Raw genomic sequence first — 19,634 nt, 5'->3', positions numbered from 1 at the left:
GGACGATATTATGGTAGCTTAGTTTTCTTCAGTCTCCACGACACAAAAGACTATTTCTGCTCAACAGCTTAAAAGAACTCAGGATAACTCAGCAAAAAAGATGAAAAGGTCAGACTAAACTCATTGCTCAAATTGTGCATTAAAAACATACAGTGCTATGACAAACTGCTTGATGAACACAAATGGCAGAAGACCAAAAACTGGCCTCCCCAGAGCTAGCACAAGTTTACAGACAATTTTAAACACAAAATGATTCTGACTTTTCCAAATAAATATTTGAAAGTGCTAGCTGAGGCTGAAGAAGCTTGAGACAGAATTTCCCTTTTTGCCTTACGTTTGTGCATGCTGGGAGGAGGACTCTGTTCTTGTTCATGCCAACACTCTCCTGACCTTTTTCTGAGAAAGATGGGGCTTGTCTTCAATGCCTGCAAGAGGAACTGTAAGCTTGCAGCTGGCAGATGTATTAACAGGACAGGCACTGGCGGACTAGAGGGACCTCAAGTAGGTCACACTGTGCTATCCTTTTGTACAGCTTTACAATTTGAGTTACTTTGCTCAACCTGATTTTTCCAAGACTAACACTTATGAAACACAGAAAATTCACCTCCCAGCTAGCAATCAAACTGTCTGAGAATTCATTTCTAAAGATCCTCTACATTAGGTAAAATCCAGTCACATGAACTTTACAGAAATAAAAATAGTACAGTCACAGACACAAATAATGGCTTAATCCTTTAGACTAATGCAGTTTAAATCTCTCTAATTGTTAAAGAGATGGTTATTTTAACTTGGGGGTATGGTGTAATTGTTATACATTTAAATAATGAAGTTTTAATTCTTTAGGCCACATTTTGAAGCCTAGTTGTGGGCTGGTCTGACCATCTCTGAACAACTTAAAATAACCTTGAAGCTTCTCAAACTTGTCTTTTACTGAAATGGCTAAAAAGCTATTCCATAAAGCAAGCATGAAATGCAAAGAACGGCATCCACATCATGCTCCATCCAGTCAATCCCCTATGATGACAGGATATGTAAGAATGGTATGGCTATAAATAAAAACTGAGTTTGTCTTCTAGAGAGGTGACAACCTTACATGCCTGAAACTTTTTGAGCTGAAGAAAAAAAATACGTCTTACTGAACTTCAGATAATAATCTGGCAAATATGTAAAGGCCAAATGAATGCCAGGACTCAGTCTATAGGTACAAAAACTTTTCTATTTTATTCCACATTTATTTGCAGCAAACTAAGCATTTTTTCTGTCTTGAAGCAGATGTATGCACAGATCTGGGAATTTAGCTGGACATAACATTTTCCTGCAATGAGTAAAACCAAGCACAGTTCAACAGCTCTTACGTTGCTATGTAAGTGGTGAGATTTTACGATCTGTGCTGCTTTTATACAGGCTTTATTATTCTCGTAAAAATCTAACATGTTTTTAGGACACAAGTTTTCATGTATTACAATATAATTTTAAAGAAGACAAACTTTGAGCCTGAAGCAGCTTGACAACGTCCTTTCAGCTTGCTCATCAGATTAACTTTGTCACACGTCAAGTGAACAGCTTCCTTGGTTTCTTGCCTAATCTAACACACAGCCCATGAAATACCCTTCCAAAGCACAATCAGATGCAAAAACAAAAGCCACTACAACATTCCATTTCTTTCCAACAACACATTCAGTTTGAAACTTTTATTTCTGTCTCTGTCTAAGAAAGATCACCCTTTTAGCAAGCCATTTACAATGACAAAACTGGTTTCAGATAGGTTTAAAACAACATGTTAGACATATACAAACCAAGAGGTCTGATTTGCTTACAGGACTAATAACGTGTTACGGGTCCTTTCACATCTAGGTCACTGGTTCAAATTCAGCTTAAGTTGGTGATGAGTGAAAAGGAAGAATGAGGTAAGAACCCAGTCACGAATCTGGCTTCTTTTCCTGACTGCAACATATTCTCTTTGTGTGCATGGACTACTCACCAACAACTCTTTCCTGCACAGTTGTAAAATAGGAGTAAATACTATGAATGTCACTCCAACCCTGGAAGATTAATTCATTATGGAATCTTAAAGTATGCAAGACTGTCAGAAGATTAACATATTGCTACTCTTAGGCTGTTTGATAGTCAGTATGAAATAAATTAGGGGGGATTTTCTCAGGACAGGTCAACACCCTAATGTTAAAAAGAAAAAACACTGGCCACACTTTTGAAAGCATTATAAACATGGAGAACAAATGTCGAATGGGCTTGAAATTACGTTTTTTTTCCTCATAGGCAGACAGCATGGGTTAAAACTGAAGCAAACTGGCAATCCAGAAGCAACCACATTATGGATGAGAAAGATGGGAGGAAAAAACCTCGTGGTATAGAGATGCACTGTGCTCTCCTGTTATACAACACAGCTGGTAAATAGCACCTCTATTAGTTGATGGAAGCAGAAAGGAGGGGAGAGGAGGAAAAGAGGTTGAACACCCTTGCAATCCCTTGATAAAACTTGAATTACTGAAGGAGCTTGCGTCACTGCTGTGCCATTCTTGTCCAGCCTTGGAAGGCCAAACAGCTTCCATTTTTAAGAAGTGCCGTGCTGGCATGGTTTACCACTTCAGACGCTTAATTAAAACCAAGGAACGAGAAAAACAAAGTAAACAACACACACAGAGGCAACCAACACATTTTCACTCATTTTTGGGTTAAAAGTTGAAAAATAATGGCGGTAGAGAGTTCAGAAACAACATAGTACCTTCATTAATAAGCTGTAATTGCTATGAAAATCATCATACCATCTCTTACACATTCATGATTTGAGAACTACGGCTTATACACAGCACTGCACATTTCTGATATTTGCAGGAAAATTTCAAAGGATTACAACTTTTTCCAAAGACTCTTCAAAATATTTTAACCCCAAGAAAAAGTATGTGTTGCTGAGTATATATTTTGTTATTACTTCTACTTCAGAGTTACCTATGCTCTCCTTTTCTGAGGAAGCTCATACACAGCAATTCCAGAGGACAAATTAAAGCACAACTGCCATGATCTAAAGTATTTAATGAGGCAATGTGTAACATATTCATGCCAAGAAGGAAATCATAAAGATGAAAAATTATGTCTTCCTCTTCCAAATATAGTTACCAAATTTCAACTCTTTGACAGAGGTAGGGAGCGAGATACTCAAGCAACGAACTTCAGTGATGTCTTGTCAATGGATGGAGCCAACAAAAGCCAGAAGCACAGTTTCAAAATGATTTAATGGACCATGCTTTGCCCAAGCACTCCTATTGACAAAATTATGAAGTGAACACATCAGTCAGTGTCAAGACATTACACTGGAGTTATTTGCTGCTCCTTCACATTCTGTTTAATACATATTCAACCTCTTCCTCTTGTCTGTTGAAATGAGTTGCAGAATAATGTCATTTTTACCACTGCTTAATTGTTTTTGCCACCAAGCAGTTCTTGCATTAAGTCAGACAAGCTTGAGAGGACAGCTCTGATCAACCAGAACAAAGATAAGCTGACCAGAACCAGAAAGCTCACGAAGGAGAGAAAGAGGGGAAATAACCATATTACACAAAGTAGAAATTCCCCATGCATTTATCCTTTCTTTGCAGGAAAGGTGAGCATTGCTTATCATCATACGTTTTGGCCTATAGTTGAATTTAAGTCTAAATAAGAAAACTCTGTATCTGTCTCTGAGGGCACTCTGATTATTCAAGTGGGAAAAGCTGAAATTGTATTACATTGCAAGCCTTGATTCAGTATCTTTTATACTTTGCACAGTAAGTCCTCGCTACTACCCCCAAAATGTGTGTGTGTGTGTGTGTTTGTGTGATACTTGTCTCTAATTCTCTGCAGAAACAAAAGAAACATGAAGATGTAAAGTAGTATATGGCATCACACAAAAGCTCATATTACATTCACGCAATATTGAGAGCTGCAGTTTGAATCACTGTGCTTGAAAACTGGACAAATATAATGCAAGGGACAGGAGTGATTATGTGCTCTCCTTCCTTTATGACCAGCTGTTTCTTTTTGGAATCACCAATAATCACTAAATAAGATTAAAATTGTGGCCTAGCCTGTGTATTTAAGCTAGTCCCAGCTCCAGAAGGAGAAAAATAATGCTGTGTGAATGAAAGTAGACTGCTAAGGAACATATTACAGAAATGAACACAGCTTGAAAATCCATTCCCACCCCTTAGAAAGGGTCAGTTTCTTTTCATTAATAAACTCTTTTTTCTTTCTTTTTTTTTAATTAATTTTCAAAGAAATTGAAAAATAATTTCATCTCCTCATGGTTTTATCTTTGGCTTGATAACCTGACTCTCCTGGACCCCTGTACATCAACAGAAGACTGCAAGTTACAATGTGGATTTGTGTCAGTATAGAGTTTCAGTTCTGATAGAAGGGATCTCTTACCTTCAGACAAGAACAAATCATCAGCTGGAGACACCAGGTCTGCTGGGATCGCAAGGCCATTGCTCAGTGATGTGGTAATCTGATTCGTCAAGATAACCTGCAAACAGATAGGGAGAGGGGGAAGGGAAATGAATTTTTATAGCTACAGGAAGGCAGAGAGCAGCCCAGGCAAGGACTGGAATCCCTCAGGCACAGGCACTGTGTGGGCAACCCCCTACTCTGACCTTCAGCAAATTCAGCTCAGAAAATATTGAACTACCTGCAGTAACTAGAAGAGAACTGCAAAAAAGTGCAGTAAAAGGGATATTGTTAAAAAGATGAAATATCAAACAACATATTCTGATAGATAAATATCAAACTACTGTCCTGAAGAACATTCTCCAACAAACAATGTGATGCTCCTTAAAAAAGCACCTAGTGAGAGAATAATATTTTGAGAATTTTTTAGGTCACTTATAAGGCCAAAGGACCAATTTTAAGTAAAACCAAAACTCTGGAATTTTAAAGGCAAATGGTAAATGTATTTTTCAAGTATTTTCTATACAGTTTATACCCTTCCTTTCTTTGGCTGAAACACAGTGCCATGAAGAAAGGTGTGGTAGTGATACTACCCCATTGATCTGAAGCATAGGAGTACTACATTTCACAGGGCTATCTGCACACAGGAGGGTAGTCCAATGTTCTTCAGGACCACAAGATTCTGGCAAACAGCAACAGCTGGTACTACCCACACAGTGCTACAAAAACATAATTCTCTGATGGCATGAACGGAAGTCTTGCAAGAGAAAAGCAGTCCCTTGCACTTTTGAACATGTACTTCTTTTCTAATAACAGAAAACATTAAAGCAAACACTATCAATTCCATAGATAGAAAAGCATATAATCTCAATTACCTCTTAATGCTTTGAGGATCTCTAAGCCACTGCAGTTTCTGCAATTTCTGCAGAAACATGCATGTGGTTTTTTGTTGTTGTTTTCTTCAAAGAACCAAGATGGTCCTTATACTTTACTTAGAACATACTCCACTCCAGGCATGTTCTCCTTGAACTTAACAGCCTGTCTTCAGCTGTATCTGACATGGGAGGAAGGGAGACTGGAATCCTGCATGCTACGCTATGGATACGGTTTCATGATGCTACTGGAATAAACTAACAGCTTGCCATGGCTAAAAGGAAGACTAATCTCTCTGCTCTTTCCTCCGTTGCTCCTACCTCCCTTTGATCATGGCTTCCTCCTGCTCTTTAACAATAAGTAGTATGATATGACACGCTATTTTCTTTTTTTAATTCAAGATGCCACAAAAGTTGTATCAGATCATAGAGTCATAACCACAGTGGTGGCATCATGTCTCTGCCAGGCAGCATGACATGAGCTACCAAGGATGCGATGGAGTCTGCAGCCTTACCAAGACCACGACTCTTCCTCCCCACTCACGCCAGCCCGCCCACCTCTGCTTGTGAACAGGCATGGGATCCAAGACCTTTCCCTTTGAACAGCTCGTAGTTGTACATTTTCACTGTGTCACAAAACCCACAGCTTACAGGCTATTCTGACAGCCAGGTGTAAGATACAACAATATGGCACACAACACTGAGAGCTTTCCCCGATCAGGTACTAAGAAACATGCTGAAGAAGAACACGCTAACAAAAACTTATATGCACGTACATAGTGGTGGGATATGAAGTTTTCATTGGCACACTTTTGCAATGATCACATATTCACATGTGTCAAAAGCTTTGTAAGCAATGCAGTCATCCTATGCCTTTGCCAAGATAATCTTACACTGTGCCATCACGTATGTTATTTATGCACCACATAGTAAAGGAACGATACCATATTTAAGGATCTTTCTTAAAGAACAACAACAAATCCTAAACAACTTGGACTTTATGTTGCTCTCCTTCAAAAGAAGCTCATTCTACACACTTCAAAAATAAAAATGAACAAGGAGAATAACTCAACTTTTTTTTTAATCTTTCAGATTTTTTGGCTTCCTTTTCAGCTGGGATCTCCACAGCCCTGATAGCTGTAGGAGCGTAAGTTTTCTTCACTCTTTATGCTTAACCCAAGCTACATCTCTGAACTTACTCTTCAACTTCCGATGTGTCCTTCAATATCCATTCAACACTAACAACAGTCCAGACACCTTGTTACGCCATTTGAAAGTGTCTTAAAAAAGGTACAGTTAAAAAAACTGCACATTTCCTCTGAGATGAAGCCATATGCATGTGCTGAATGCTTATTTTGGAATTTACTGGAAATTATTCTTCATTTCTGCAAGTCTGCAGAGCCTACAGAGAGATTCACTTCTCCCATAAGTACAAATCAATGGGCTGTTAGCTAAGCACTAAATGTGGCGTTAAATTTCGTCACGCTTCTGCAGCCTCATTTACTCCAAAATTCTTCCATCAGGTGCAGCTGTGCATTCCTGTATCATCAACCAATATTCATTTCTGTGCACCTAGCATAATACAGTTTGAATCTCACTCCGCAGGTGTGCAGAGTGCTCCAAACCCTGGCTCAAACACAACCTACGGGTTGCTAACAAAAGGAGAAAAGCAGGCCTTTACTCACCTCCATCTCCAAAGAAAAATGTCAAGGCAGTCAGATTTAGAAAACTCCTCCTAATACATGTATCTTTTAATAAAGGTGCAAAAATCCAATTACATCCCCTTACTGGAAATTGCTAAGACTTCTTTCATTTTTCCCAGAGTAAAACTTTGGTCAGCAATCCTTTGGCAGTGAATAGTGGCACACAAACAAAGCCCTGTGTTTTCATCTGTCTCCAATCCTACATTCACTTTGAGGCCCTGAATGCTGTTACCATGTGCTTCCCAGCATCACATCTAAAGAACATATCAGCTTTTATCCAAAGTCTCCTTCACCAACCTGAAAGACGTGTTTAAACTCCATTGCTTTGAAACGGACATATGGCTATCCTTTGAAATAGAATGAAATATATTCAGAGAATTATAAATAGGTGTTTGAGGAAACTGTTAAGCCCAAGTGTGATACGGAGAAAATGCACAGGTAAACAAAGGAGATAAGGAGTGAATCAGCTGTGTGCCTTCCTCATAAGTACAGTTTTAAACTAGAAGAGGGGAGATTTAGATCAGATGTTAGGAGGAAATTCTTTACTCAGAGGGCGGTGAGGCCCTGGAGCAGGTTGCCCAGAGAAGCTGTGGCTGCCCCATCCCTGGCCTGCTTCAAGGCCAGGCTGGATGGGGCTTTGGCCTAGCGGGAGGTGTCCCTGCCCGTGGCAGTGGGGCTGGAACTAGGGGGTCTGTAAAGGTCCTTCCAACCCAAGCCATTCTGTGATTCTGTGCTTCGTGCACGGAGAGAACCAGCTGAATCTCACACAGCGCTCAGTTCTGATCTTAGGAACTCATTATCTTACAAATAACCAACATTAGGTGAGTGAGGGTTAGAATATTTTCCTTTGGTCTGCTAGATGCCACACTTGAAAGAAACCACCTCTCAATGCTAAACAGTGCCTGGAAACAGTCTGGGGTCACAAGTCCAAGCAGATTTACTAGAAAGAGTGCCTTGCACTGAATTAGCGGTAGCACTTCCTCAGCTTTTCCTTGGAGATCTGCCATTGAAATACAGATCAGATTTACCCTGTTTAGTACAGGAGACCTGCCAAATCCACAGTCTAAGTAGGTAAGGAAAAGTTGCCTCTGTTGTGGTTCCTTTTGACAGATACTGGACATTATTACCAGCCAAGCATAGCTTCCACTTATTCCACAGGTGCAATGCCAGTCATGAGTTTATTTTCTTTCCGCAGAACAATCAACAATGAGAACATTAAAATATCATGTAGCAACTTTATCGTATTAAAATACATAGTATTTTAATAGCAGCTCCTATTTTCAGCATTAATGGAACAAAATATTTTCATTATCAGAGGTACTTTCATTACTTCTATGGCACTAAGAGTCACAAAAAAACCATAATACCTCTCTATGCACAACTGAGGCCTGACACGTGCAACAGGTAAGGAGATTTTGTTACTGCTTTCTGTTTTTAGCCTGTGATGAATGAAGAATATAGAGCTTCTTCAGCCCATGATTGTGCAAATGAATGGAAAACACCCTCTACTGCTAAAGGAAGAAAGACCAAAAGGTCAGCCATATAGCCCTGTAACACTGAAAACTTGTCCCACTCAGTTTCCTGTGGAATTCAGTGAACTACTGTCTTACACCTTTTAGCACATTCACTTGCAGCTGGTAAAGCTGGTGAAAAATCAGTTCTCAGCTTTCAGATTCTGACAGAATTACACGTAGAAATTCACTCAGATTCAAATTTCAGAATGATTTATGGAAAAAAAAAATGTTACTTAAAATACCACACGACTGACTGATACAATTTCCCAATCTTATGAGAAAGTTTGTTTACTGTCCCAATATCAGCATACCAACCTTAGATTGTAAAATAACCCCTTGTAACTATTAGAAATAGCAAGAACACTTTTCCTTACACTTAGAAAACTTGGAGAGAAACACAAAGAAATAGGGGAACACACTTTCAAGTTCCTAATTTTAGACACCTGAGAAAATTCCTGTCTCCTCTTATGATCTCCCTCATTTTTATAGGAATAGAAACACTAGTTTCTCCAGGAAAATAGTGTTCTTGTTTCAGACAAACAGACAGTTGTTAATTCCAAGATTAATCCAGAAGTCAACACCTTTATTTTTACAATCTCTTGAAACCTTACATGTCATGGTGAAAAGAGAATCTCCTTCCACTAGTGTGACTTTAGCAGTTGCCAATTTTCTGGAGGCACAAAAGAAAAATAAAAACACTTATTTAAGATACCTAAATTTCCAGCACCCATGTTTGTTGAGAATAGTGTAGTTCTTGCATATGCTGAAAGCCCTTGCAGGTCCTGGGATAAAGTTGGCCTAGGAACTGAAATATGACTGCTTCACACAGAAGAATAAGCAAACTATTTTTTGTTTGATTATTTATACAGTACAATTTTTCAAGTACTCCTCCTGCCCTTCCTAGGACCACACTGGAACTACTAAATCTGACTTTGTTGTCCTTGTAAATCCCGTTGAGTAAATAAGTCATTTTCTGTAAACTTGTGGTCTCAGCCTCCTTGTTAGTTTATTGCAAAATTAAAGGGAGCTCAGTGCAGAACTATCAATCAGTAACCAGCAAAGGTATAAAGTCTTCTGGAATGTACTGAGAGAGGAGGAAGAAAAAACAACCTCTCATGAAATGGCTGTTTGTTAAAAGAATAGAGCAGAATTCCCCTTTTCGCAAGCAACACTATTTAGGAAAACTCTTATTAAAGGCTTCCTATTGAGTTGGAGAAGCAAGCACAAGAACACTCTGCCCTTATTAGCCCATGTATTTGTGGTTTTCACTGTACTCAAGCAACGTCGCTAGAGAGCACGAAGTAAGAGTGACATTCGGTAGATGCTGACTCAGCATGCTGGAGGAGAAGGGAAGGAAATTTTACAGCTCCCCAGCTACTCTTCACACCAGTCCCTTGGAAGGCACCTCTCCCTTTCCCTGAAGCCCGGAGCTTTTGGTGAGGCGTTCAGCAACGGGTCAAAACAACAGTGGCTACTGTGTATGCACTAGCGGAAGGAAAGCACACCAAGCAATACCACAAAGCCAGATGGGGCAGGCAGCAATCCTGGAAACAGAAAAAGGGAACAGTGAGGAAAGTGGGGTGAGGGCAGCATGCTTCAAACAGCTGTGAGAACCGCAGCCTTCTCCTTGGGAACCTGCTACAGCTCCCTGAGACTGGCAGCAGTCTGTCCAGAGGAAGAACCCTAAATTACCAGAGACTGTCATCAAAGAGCAGGGTACTTGTGATCTTCAACTGGGCTACAGACTGAATTAGTTTTTTCTTTGACTTCTGTTTCTTCAGAGATTGTTTTTCCAGCATCAGTAACCACTTGCTACAAAAGCTGTGCAGAGTTGTTAACAAGCTCAACAGGACTTGTACCTAATATTCACAAGGAAGAAAACTTTCATAAAACTGAGCATTTTCAGTGAAATCAGGGAATTACAGGCAGTAAGAGGCAAAGCCTAAACTGCAACACTGACAGCTTCTAAGCAAAATCAGAGTTTTAAAGAGAGAATTTCAAGTACCCACAGCTACTGGGCACAATAAACTAGCTACTGCAGTGGTGCTTGGTAGGGGCTTATCCCCCAGGAGAGCAGACTTCTCTGATGAAAAGCCTCTGCACTATTGAGACAATTCTGAGCTCCAGGACCAAACCAAACATATTTACATCACAACTATTACTATGAGATTAAATACACGCATATATTTTCACTCATAAAACGTAAACCATTTTGACTCATACAAACCAAATACAAGAGAGAAAAATCCAACAGCACCTTATCTTCTCAAACCAAAGCAAATCCTCACACCCAGCCCCTACTCTTCCCATCAGGGGTTCTGGACTCCCAAGTTGAGCTGGCCACCAGCCCCAGCACATCGTATTTCTGTGGGGAAGAATGAAGATAACACCAAGCACTCTACAGAGCCCAGCCATCACAAGCAAAAAACTTTTTAACAAGTGAAATTCATATGCTCAAAGCCAAACACTGCCTACGGTATTTAATCAAGGCCTAAATAACAAAAATATATATTCAAAGGTAATTTTACATGTTGTAGTAAAATCGTAATAGCAAAGAAAGAACAAAATAAACAACAGGCAAGTGCCTGTGTTTAACAATTGTTGCTAACCAGTTGAAATAAAAGGTTATTTATACACAACAGAGAGATAGGCTGGAATGGAGATGTGAGCATTGGAGTGAAGCAGGTGGATGTTTTCAGAGAGAAAGGCCTAGCAGCTAGCCTGACTAAAGGCAAAGACAAGGCCTCAGTACTGAGAGCTGTTTTAGGATTCATATTCTCAACCAATGTCACCAGAATTTGGCATAATTCCCTGAACAACAGATAATACACACATACACAAACCACTGAAAGCCTATTGAGAAATGCTGCCTAATCCTATAAGCAATCTTGCAACAAGTGTTGGCCTCGCCTCAGTGGAATTTCATCTGTACCTATTTTCAGCTGCATCACATCCAGGAAAAAAAAAAAAGGGGTTATTCAAGCAGTCTAACAGCATGAAAACAAGAAAGTAATGATTTTCTAGAATGCTCATGGGCACCTTTTAAAAAGAAGGATGATTAGAGACCTGTTCCTCAGGACACATTATTGCTAGCTGCAACCATATTAGAGCTCCTAGGAAAAGGACTTCCAGCTCATGCTTTGCCACAGCATCTCTACCCAAGTTTTTTCTCTTTCCTCCCTCAGTAAGGCAATTCATGGCAGCAGAGGTCATTTTATAGGCACTGGATTTCATTGGGTATAAATAGGAGTTGGAAGAAACCAAGGAATCTTTCAAAAACTGGCCACTGGATTTACATCCGATTTATTCTGCTTTGCATAGGAAAAGTACAAAATTATGCAATTCTGTTCCATAAACCTTCTGGAGAAGTAAAGTGCATATTCATATCTTCACCAATTGCTTAAAAATAATCATAATAAATTAATAAAGCTTCACCAGGAGGGGGAAAAAAAAAAGGAAAAAAAAAGAAACTAACCAAAACAAAAGCATGCTGTTCTCAAGCAGCTACATGCCTTCAAGTTGAAACAGCTACCACCCAGAGATAGCCTGAGGTCTTTAGCCTTTCCTCCTCTGGGAACAAGGACCGCAGCCAACCCAAACGTAACCTTCAAAATTTGCACTGCAGCACCCTTGTGCTACCCTGCCCCGTGAAAAAGGTTTGTGTGCCTGGAAGGCCTTCACATCCAGTACTGCGTGTTGCCACAGCCTGTAGGGACCTGTTTGCAGAGACATGCGTAAGACATCTCCCAAGAGGAACCGCCACCCTCCTTCATGCCTTGCCAGTCGCCCAGAGCTCTGGGTTAGTTTCAGCAGGCCTTCCTGCTCCTCCGCCCTCCCCTCCAGCCTCTGCATAATGACAGCTCCCTGAATCCAGCTAACTCCTTTATGCAGTTAGCAACGTACCTCTCTAAAAGCCTCTGGCCTGATCTTGGCTGAGCTGAAGCGGAGTGCCGTGCAGGAAATCACTGTCACCTACAGCTGGCTTTTACAGCCAGGACCTGCTTTACTCCCAAAGCTGCAAACAGCACAGCTTAAACGTGTTTTCTGATGCATGCCATATTGTCTCATTAAATTAAAAAATTCTGAATTCACTCTTAAACCTCACACTTTTCTCAGCAAAAGGACTAGGACTTTTGCTTGGTTGTTTCTGAAGGATGGGGAAGAAACTGGATTGTCTGGAGTATCAGCAAAGTCGCACAGAGCCTCAGATCTGCTCTGCTGGCCCACAGCTCCAGGCTGAGGGGAGAGCTAAGCACAAATCCTGCTCTTTAACAGCACTGCAAGAAAATGGATACCTACACTTTTTTTTCCTCAATGAAAAATACAGTTTAGTTTATTCACACTTGCTAGATTTCCTCAGCAGCTGTAAACACTGACTGAAGGCTCTTCGCTTTTGCTGGCAGAGTTCAGATTTTAGGCCGCATACCTCCCCCGCCTCATCCAGTGCTTCAAATTTACATGGCCTTACGCAACTTCAGTGACATTAGACCTCACTACCTTCTGAGGGAATATATATATTATTACCCCTGTTTGTTGCTGTAGAGACATGCTGAGAAACTAAGCAAACTGACTAGAGGTACCACAAATTGTTACCCCAACTTCACAAAGTAGATTCAAAGGATTTATGTTCAGCTGAACACCCGAGAACGCCTCAGAACAAACTAGGATCTATCCAGCAAGTTATGTTTATAATTCTTTCTATATTTAGTTTTTATCTTATTTGGCTTTTGTATACCTTTATATATATATACATATTTATATATTTCCTAACAACTAAGTGGGAATATGAACTAAACTAACACAATACTCTAAACAAAGGCCTGTTTAGGACTCATGGCCTATTTAAAGCTGATAATTAGCGTACCAGCATTTTTATTTGACTTTGGTGTTTCGACAAGCCCATCAGGAAGAGTGTTTATATTACTATATACACAACTCAATCTACATGTCATTAATTTCATTAATTCCTCCGATTCCTCCCCTATTAATTCATTCAGGCCTTCAAGACAGCAGGTCACAACAAACGTACTGTGTCTCGGATGCAAACTGTAACAGCTCAGTGGGCTACTGTCATTACACAGCTTTTCTAAACCATTTTAAAACACTCACCCTAACACCCCTTTATCCCACATTGCGACCCTGTGCCAACATTTTAGAGGGAGGGCATTGTTTTTTCAGGCTGCTCCTCAGTGCCTCGTGGAAGCAGCAGAAAGCAGCTTTAGGGTGTGTGAGAGTTCCCCTCAGCACGTCGCCGTTAAAGCCCCTACAAACCACACTTTTTTGCCTGCTCTGCAGCACTGGATCCCTTCCGTTTACTTTTCAGGCGGGCAGCAGAGGACTACAGGAGTATTGGCTCCACCTTGTCCAAAACTGCCCTCTATTCATTAAACCTCTACAGGCAGATGGCTATACGGCATCATCACAAGACAACATCACATTGCTTACACTGTTTTTGTAGTCCTTATATTCTATCAGTGTCACAGAAGCAAAGTAATTCTTTTTGAGGATTACATAGTGTGCTTTATACAATGTTTGTTGGAAAAGTTTTTGTTTCTTGCTGTTTTATGATAGCAGCTGACTGAATGCATTTTGGACACTGACTGGCTTTTTATACTTTATCTATAAGGGCTACCCTTAAATGACTATGTAGCTTTAGTTCACTGCATATAAAAGTCAATCGATTTTCAATACAGGGTAAGAGGGAGTTTGGATATATGACTCCATCTCCAATTTGCCTAAGGCAATTTAACAGGTCTGCAGAGTACTAGGGCAGCAACTGCTATTGCACACAAGTTTGACAAACCGATACACCAATAGTTTTTTACAAAATGAGTCAGCTATTAAGAAAGAAGGAGCAAACCGGGTAGTGACATCATTATTTGGTGCAATTAAGGCCCACCTAGGGAACATCGTGTCCCTGGTTATTTTAGAGTGTTAAACAAAATTCATCTATCATCCTCTATAGCTGTGATGGCTGGAAAAGAGAGCAGAAGTCATCCAAAAAACAAAAACAGCTGATGAAGCCAACACCCACTTCCCAAGCTACCACCAGTTCTGCTTCTCTGTGAAATAAGGCTCAGAAATACATGAAAGAAAAAGTGAGAATGAAAAGCTGTGAATTACATGTACTACATGCATACCTTACATTTTCCTAAACTAAGGTATTCTTAAGCAATTTTTCCTAAAAAAAAAAAAAAGGCAACCTATTCAAAATGCACAATGGTGCAGCATGCTATAAAGTTTTATTAGCACTTTTTGAAAAATGTTACAGCACTCTTTGAAGTCTTGCTGCTTAGCAGCTTGTTTATCCTAAGTACTTATTCCACGAAAGCATATCAGAAAGAAAAAATAAAAAGAAAAAGAAAAAAGATTAAATATGTATACAGTCTACAAGTTATAGATAAACAGTCCATATTGAGGTAGAAAAAATACATGAATGTGTATGATTGTTTTCTAAATATGTCTGATCTGATATTGCCCAGAGGAAAGAAGAGAGGGACGTAATTCAGCCATGTCACTTCTCTTCAATATTTTTTTTTGGGGGGGAAAAACACCTTGTGGCTCAAAGCATTCTGAAATTTCATTGACACTTTCTTGGCCTCTGCATCCCATGTCTTCTAAATCCTTTCACTAGGAAATACAGTTAGTCAGTATTTCCCCACTAAAATTGGAGCTTATGTCAAATTTTAAAATGGCAAATTTCTATTTATGTACTTAACTCACTTAAATTGGAGTGTACTTGCCTTGGAAATATGAATCATTAGAAATCTCTTTGAAAGTTAGGAGTTGGGACGGAAAATGAACTCAGAAAAATGCAAGGAGTCATTTTTGTGCTGAGACCACAGCATGACACATCCCCCTTTGCTCTGGCTAATACAGGAAAAGAATAGCATTTGAGATTGTCCAAATAAAATCACAGACCTGTGAAACTATACTCAAGCTAATTTCTCACCTCTTGAGATGACAACCCACTCTTCAAGGTCATTACTTAAATATGTGCAGAAGACAGCACTGTAGAAATGTTACCTCATTTGTGTTGCAGGGAGCATCAGCCCTGTAGGGTTGTTTTGGTAAATCTTTCCTCAACATTAAGACAAATCGCATTGAGACTGATAACAGTGAAACGTGCAAAAACGAATCAATTCAAGCCCAAAGGTGTTCTTTGAGGAAAAAAAAAAAGGTGATTTCTTTTGGAAGTTGGTGATTACGAGAACACCTCCACTGATTCCACTGGAAATGAGACTGCGTGTACAAGCATTACTGTTCTCTTTTACACGTACCTTAGTTTTATGTAAATTTTTGTAAACATCAAGAACAGCAACAGCAAAATATTTATTCAGCTATTTGGACACACCATTATAACTATTACTAGAACTACAGAAATGTTGGAAGTTATCAGGTGAAGAAAAACAGGCTTTGGCACCTTCAGTAATATTAAACCTTAGGACCACCTTTGTAATTGTACAAGATTTCTGATATTTCACAATTACAAAGCACTTCCTCTTTGAGAATTACACTTAATGCATCTAAATCATTTTTCCATCTCATTCAAATTAACCCAAGAGAACACAGCTGGGTCAAATCTTTTGAGATTCTTGCTGCATACCCTTCAAACTTCACATACAGACACAGCAGTGAAAAACAGCTGACATCTTCTGGACAGCCAGCTGCAATTTTGATGAAGATCTGGATTAATTGTTCACTGTAACTATTAACATTTTATATCTCACATACTTGCTGTTAAAATTCACAGGATCGTGCATTTTCCTTGGACTATTTTATAACAGCTTAGTCTGAAATATTTCTCAAGAAACCACAAATGAGTCTCCATTGTGAAGTTCAACATTAAACTGCAAAGACAGTAATATTAGGAACTAATTTAATTTTGGGAAAAATTGAAGAGAAGCAAGGTATGCTTAATCAAGATAACAGATGTGCAGCAATAGGCACGTGACTGGAATAGCTGTTCTTCCAATTAGAAAGAAAGAAAGATAAGGGCAAACACGTAGGAAATAAACCCAGGATAAAAAAGTGCTTCAGGACAGGATTGTTTGAGGACACTGCTTACTTTTCACAGCAAACACTGGAAAATCAGGTGTAAAACAGCAACAGGCTGGTTCCAGTCATACTGGAAGCACATCTCCTGATCTGGGCATGGGGCAGGAAAGTAGTGGTTGCTGGATGCTGCACACTGGGATTGACATGCCACTGGAACAGTGGCCCAGCACAGACTTTCTCAAGGAAGAATGGGATTCATTTGGAGAGTTCTTAAGACAAAGATAAAAAATAATTCACAAGATGCTTGGACTTCAAAGTAAGGTACAGCAGCAAAGCAGAGTGTGAAACAGGTTGAAGATAATTGCTCATTTATATCCAAATCTTGGTAAAAACTCTTCCATGTTCAGGCACATGCTGATTTGCAGAATGCCTTATGTGGTGTGAGACGTACACCTTCTGCAGGCGTAATGGCACTGATGGCACATGCCTCTAGCTACGCTCCCTGAGTCCTGGAACCATCACAACATGCATCAACTAGAAAAGTGTTTTCAGTAGGAGTGTTATTAGTTCAACAAAATTATTTTGCCATTGGCTATGCCTGGAGTCCATTAAGGATAACAGTAGGTTTTATTATTATTAATATATATATATATTTTACAATAAATCACTCCTCAAAAGTGTAAAAAAATTAATAACCCGTACCTGCTTTACCAAACCTTAAATCTGCACGTATGAAAAGAGTATCATGCAATGGACTTCTTTTACTTCAACTACTTCTTAGACCTGTCTCCTCCTCCAGAATATTAGATGTACACTTCAGTGTAGAAGCTAGCCTGACAAGGTAAGTCCTCATTTTAAATTTTATTGATGTTACTCAGTTTTCATTCCAGACTGAGTAAGATTTAATGCAGGTCTGGTTTTATTGACCCTAAAGGATTTACACCAAAAAGAAACATGATCAACGACTTATCTCTTTCCACCTTCATCCTTCTGTCCCCAAACACATTTCCAAAGGAAAAAAAAAAAAAGTTTCAGACTTTTTTACCATTTACTCTTCACCTTGATTCATTCTCAAGAGGGAATAGGAGGGAGCAGAAGTCCAGCCGCATATTTTCTAATCTTGGCTCTGACAGTAAGTAGCTGTGACTGCTTACCGATACAATAAATTCTTTGTGCCCAATTTTCCAAAGTAGGCATAACGCCTACTCCGTGAGAGTGCTGTGAGATTCAGTATTTTGCTTTCCTAGTGCTTTGAACTCACTGCGTGAAGGGTGATAAAAAACACCAAGTGTTTTAAGAGTCTTCCAATGGTACAGCTGAGCAATGTCTAGATACAGTTCAGCAGAAATAGTTGACTGCTAAATATTCTGGGCATGGGGTTGTAGATCTTGTAACAAAACTCCCATAATCTCCCCCCAGAGAAACCCATAAGCCTTTTTCATTTCTTTATGAATTTTATTTAAAAATCCTTGCCCTTTACATAAGCCAGGTAAACAAACTCTAAGTATCGCTAGTTTGCACTACAAGTTTGGGAAGGGTGAATCTGGAAAGCTACTCTTGGCGCAACTTTCAGTATGTTGTAAGGTATACTGTGAAGCATTAGTACTGTATTAAAAACAGAGGAAAAGAAACAAATACCAGCTTATTATTTACATGTTAGCTGGGACTCTGCCCTGGTGAACAACTTTTGGTCTCTCTTGAGGTTACTGAGGGTGTTTTAAAGAACTCTTTTATCGAGCAGTTAGTACTGAACAGATCCAGAGCAGCGAGATGACAAAATAACAGGAATGCAGCATAACTGCTGATCAGGCCTGTACTAATTTATCTTCTGAACTGGATAACTCACAGTTCTTGTGCCAATGAAAGGCAGATGGCAGCTATTCTTTCAGGGTGCACCAACAGATGCAGACCTCGCACTTTTAAGATATGAAATTCCCTAAGGAGCTGGACATGCATAGCATAAGCAGCACAGAAACATATTCAGTGGCCCTTTGTGAAAGCACGGGGTATGAGATGCATGCACACACACAAAAAGAGCAGGTGAGTGCTCCATAAGACACTGTAAGAGATGTAAAAGCTGACTTTTAACACGCTGGAACAAACACCAGAGATGACCTAGACTTTAGTCCCAACTCCATCTCGATGGCCTTTCTGAGCTCTGTGCAACAAAGCAATGGCTACTGAGGAAACCGCGACCTGTGACGACTTCACCAGGAGCTCACCCTGCACTGGAGTTTTGAACAGAAAGGGAAAGCGCCACGGATAATTATGGGAAGGTGAGATTTATGAATAACCAACAGAGAACTTCCTGAAAAAATGCAAATCACTGTGAATCCCAACAGCAAATACAAGTGGCAGCAAGGGAATTGGCCCTTCTACAACATGGTGGGTCACTGAGCCGCCCCAAAAACTGTGCTGCTTTGGAGGCAAAGAGAAGGCCTGAAGTTTTGTTATAGTTCAAGGAAAACGGCTGTAAATAGGAGAATGTTCCCATGAAGCGATACGCCATGTATCAGCCCTACAAGCTGTTTAGTGTCTCTGCGGTGACCACCAGCAGAAAGATCCACCATTTATTTTGTAAGCATTTCTATTCTGACTACAAACAGCAAGAGCCAACCTCCAGAACAAAGGCAGACCCACTTCCAACCCACAGACCTAAAAACTTCTGCATTTGAGAAATGGCTGGATATGAGCTTTATGGTTCAAGTCCCGCTTCTCAACAACGGCTCTCGAGGTCTCAGTAGCCCAAATTCCACAGACATTATTAAATTTCAAGCATCAGTGCAATATATTTCAGATATTCTGTGGCCTTGTCATTGGATTGAGGTAACAAAAAGAATATAGACACAAATAGTTCCAAATTCCATTGTACAAGTGTGCAGCATTAGCTTCTATGGACCAGAACAACAGAAAAAAAGTGCCCTTTTATGAAAATTTTCAGATAGTCTCAAAACACTGCAGTGACTCAGATCCTGAATCTCAAAAGAGGTAGTAGACAGGAATTATACCATCTGTTTTATAGACCAGAAACCTGAGGTAGGAGTTTGGGAGACCTTGCCAATGTTAAAGGGCACCAATATTTGACAGGTCTCTATAAATGGCAAAAA

The 19,634-nt window shown here is 39.8% G+C and overlaps 1 protein-coding gene across 6 annotated transcripts in view; it reads right to left on the bottom strand.

The window, feature by feature from the left end:
* RAD51B (RAD51 paralog B) overlaps window positions 1-19,634 on the bottom strand; it is a 382,679-nt gene that overhangs the window by 203,147 nt on the left and 159,898 nt on the right. For all 6 annotated transcript variants that reach the window (XR_014584707.1, XR_014584708.1, XM_083836785.1 and 3 more), the window contains exon 8: window positions 4,423-4,519. Coding sequence is in view for 4 of the 6 variants with exons in the window: in XM_083836785.1 (XP_083692911.1) it covers window positions 4,423-4,519 (97 nt within the window). In the remaining 2 variants the exon portion in view is untranslated. The remainder of the gene's footprint in view (window positions 1-4,422; window positions 4,520-19,634) is intronic.

This window comes from Anser anser, assembly GCF_964211835.1.
Source record: "Anser anser genome assembly, chromosome: 5".
Lineage (NCBI taxonomy): Eukaryota > Metazoa > Chordata > Aves > Anseriformes > Anatidae > Anser > Anser anser.
Note: the sequence above shows the minus strand (reverse complement) of the source record. Positions and strands in the feature narration are given on the sequence as shown.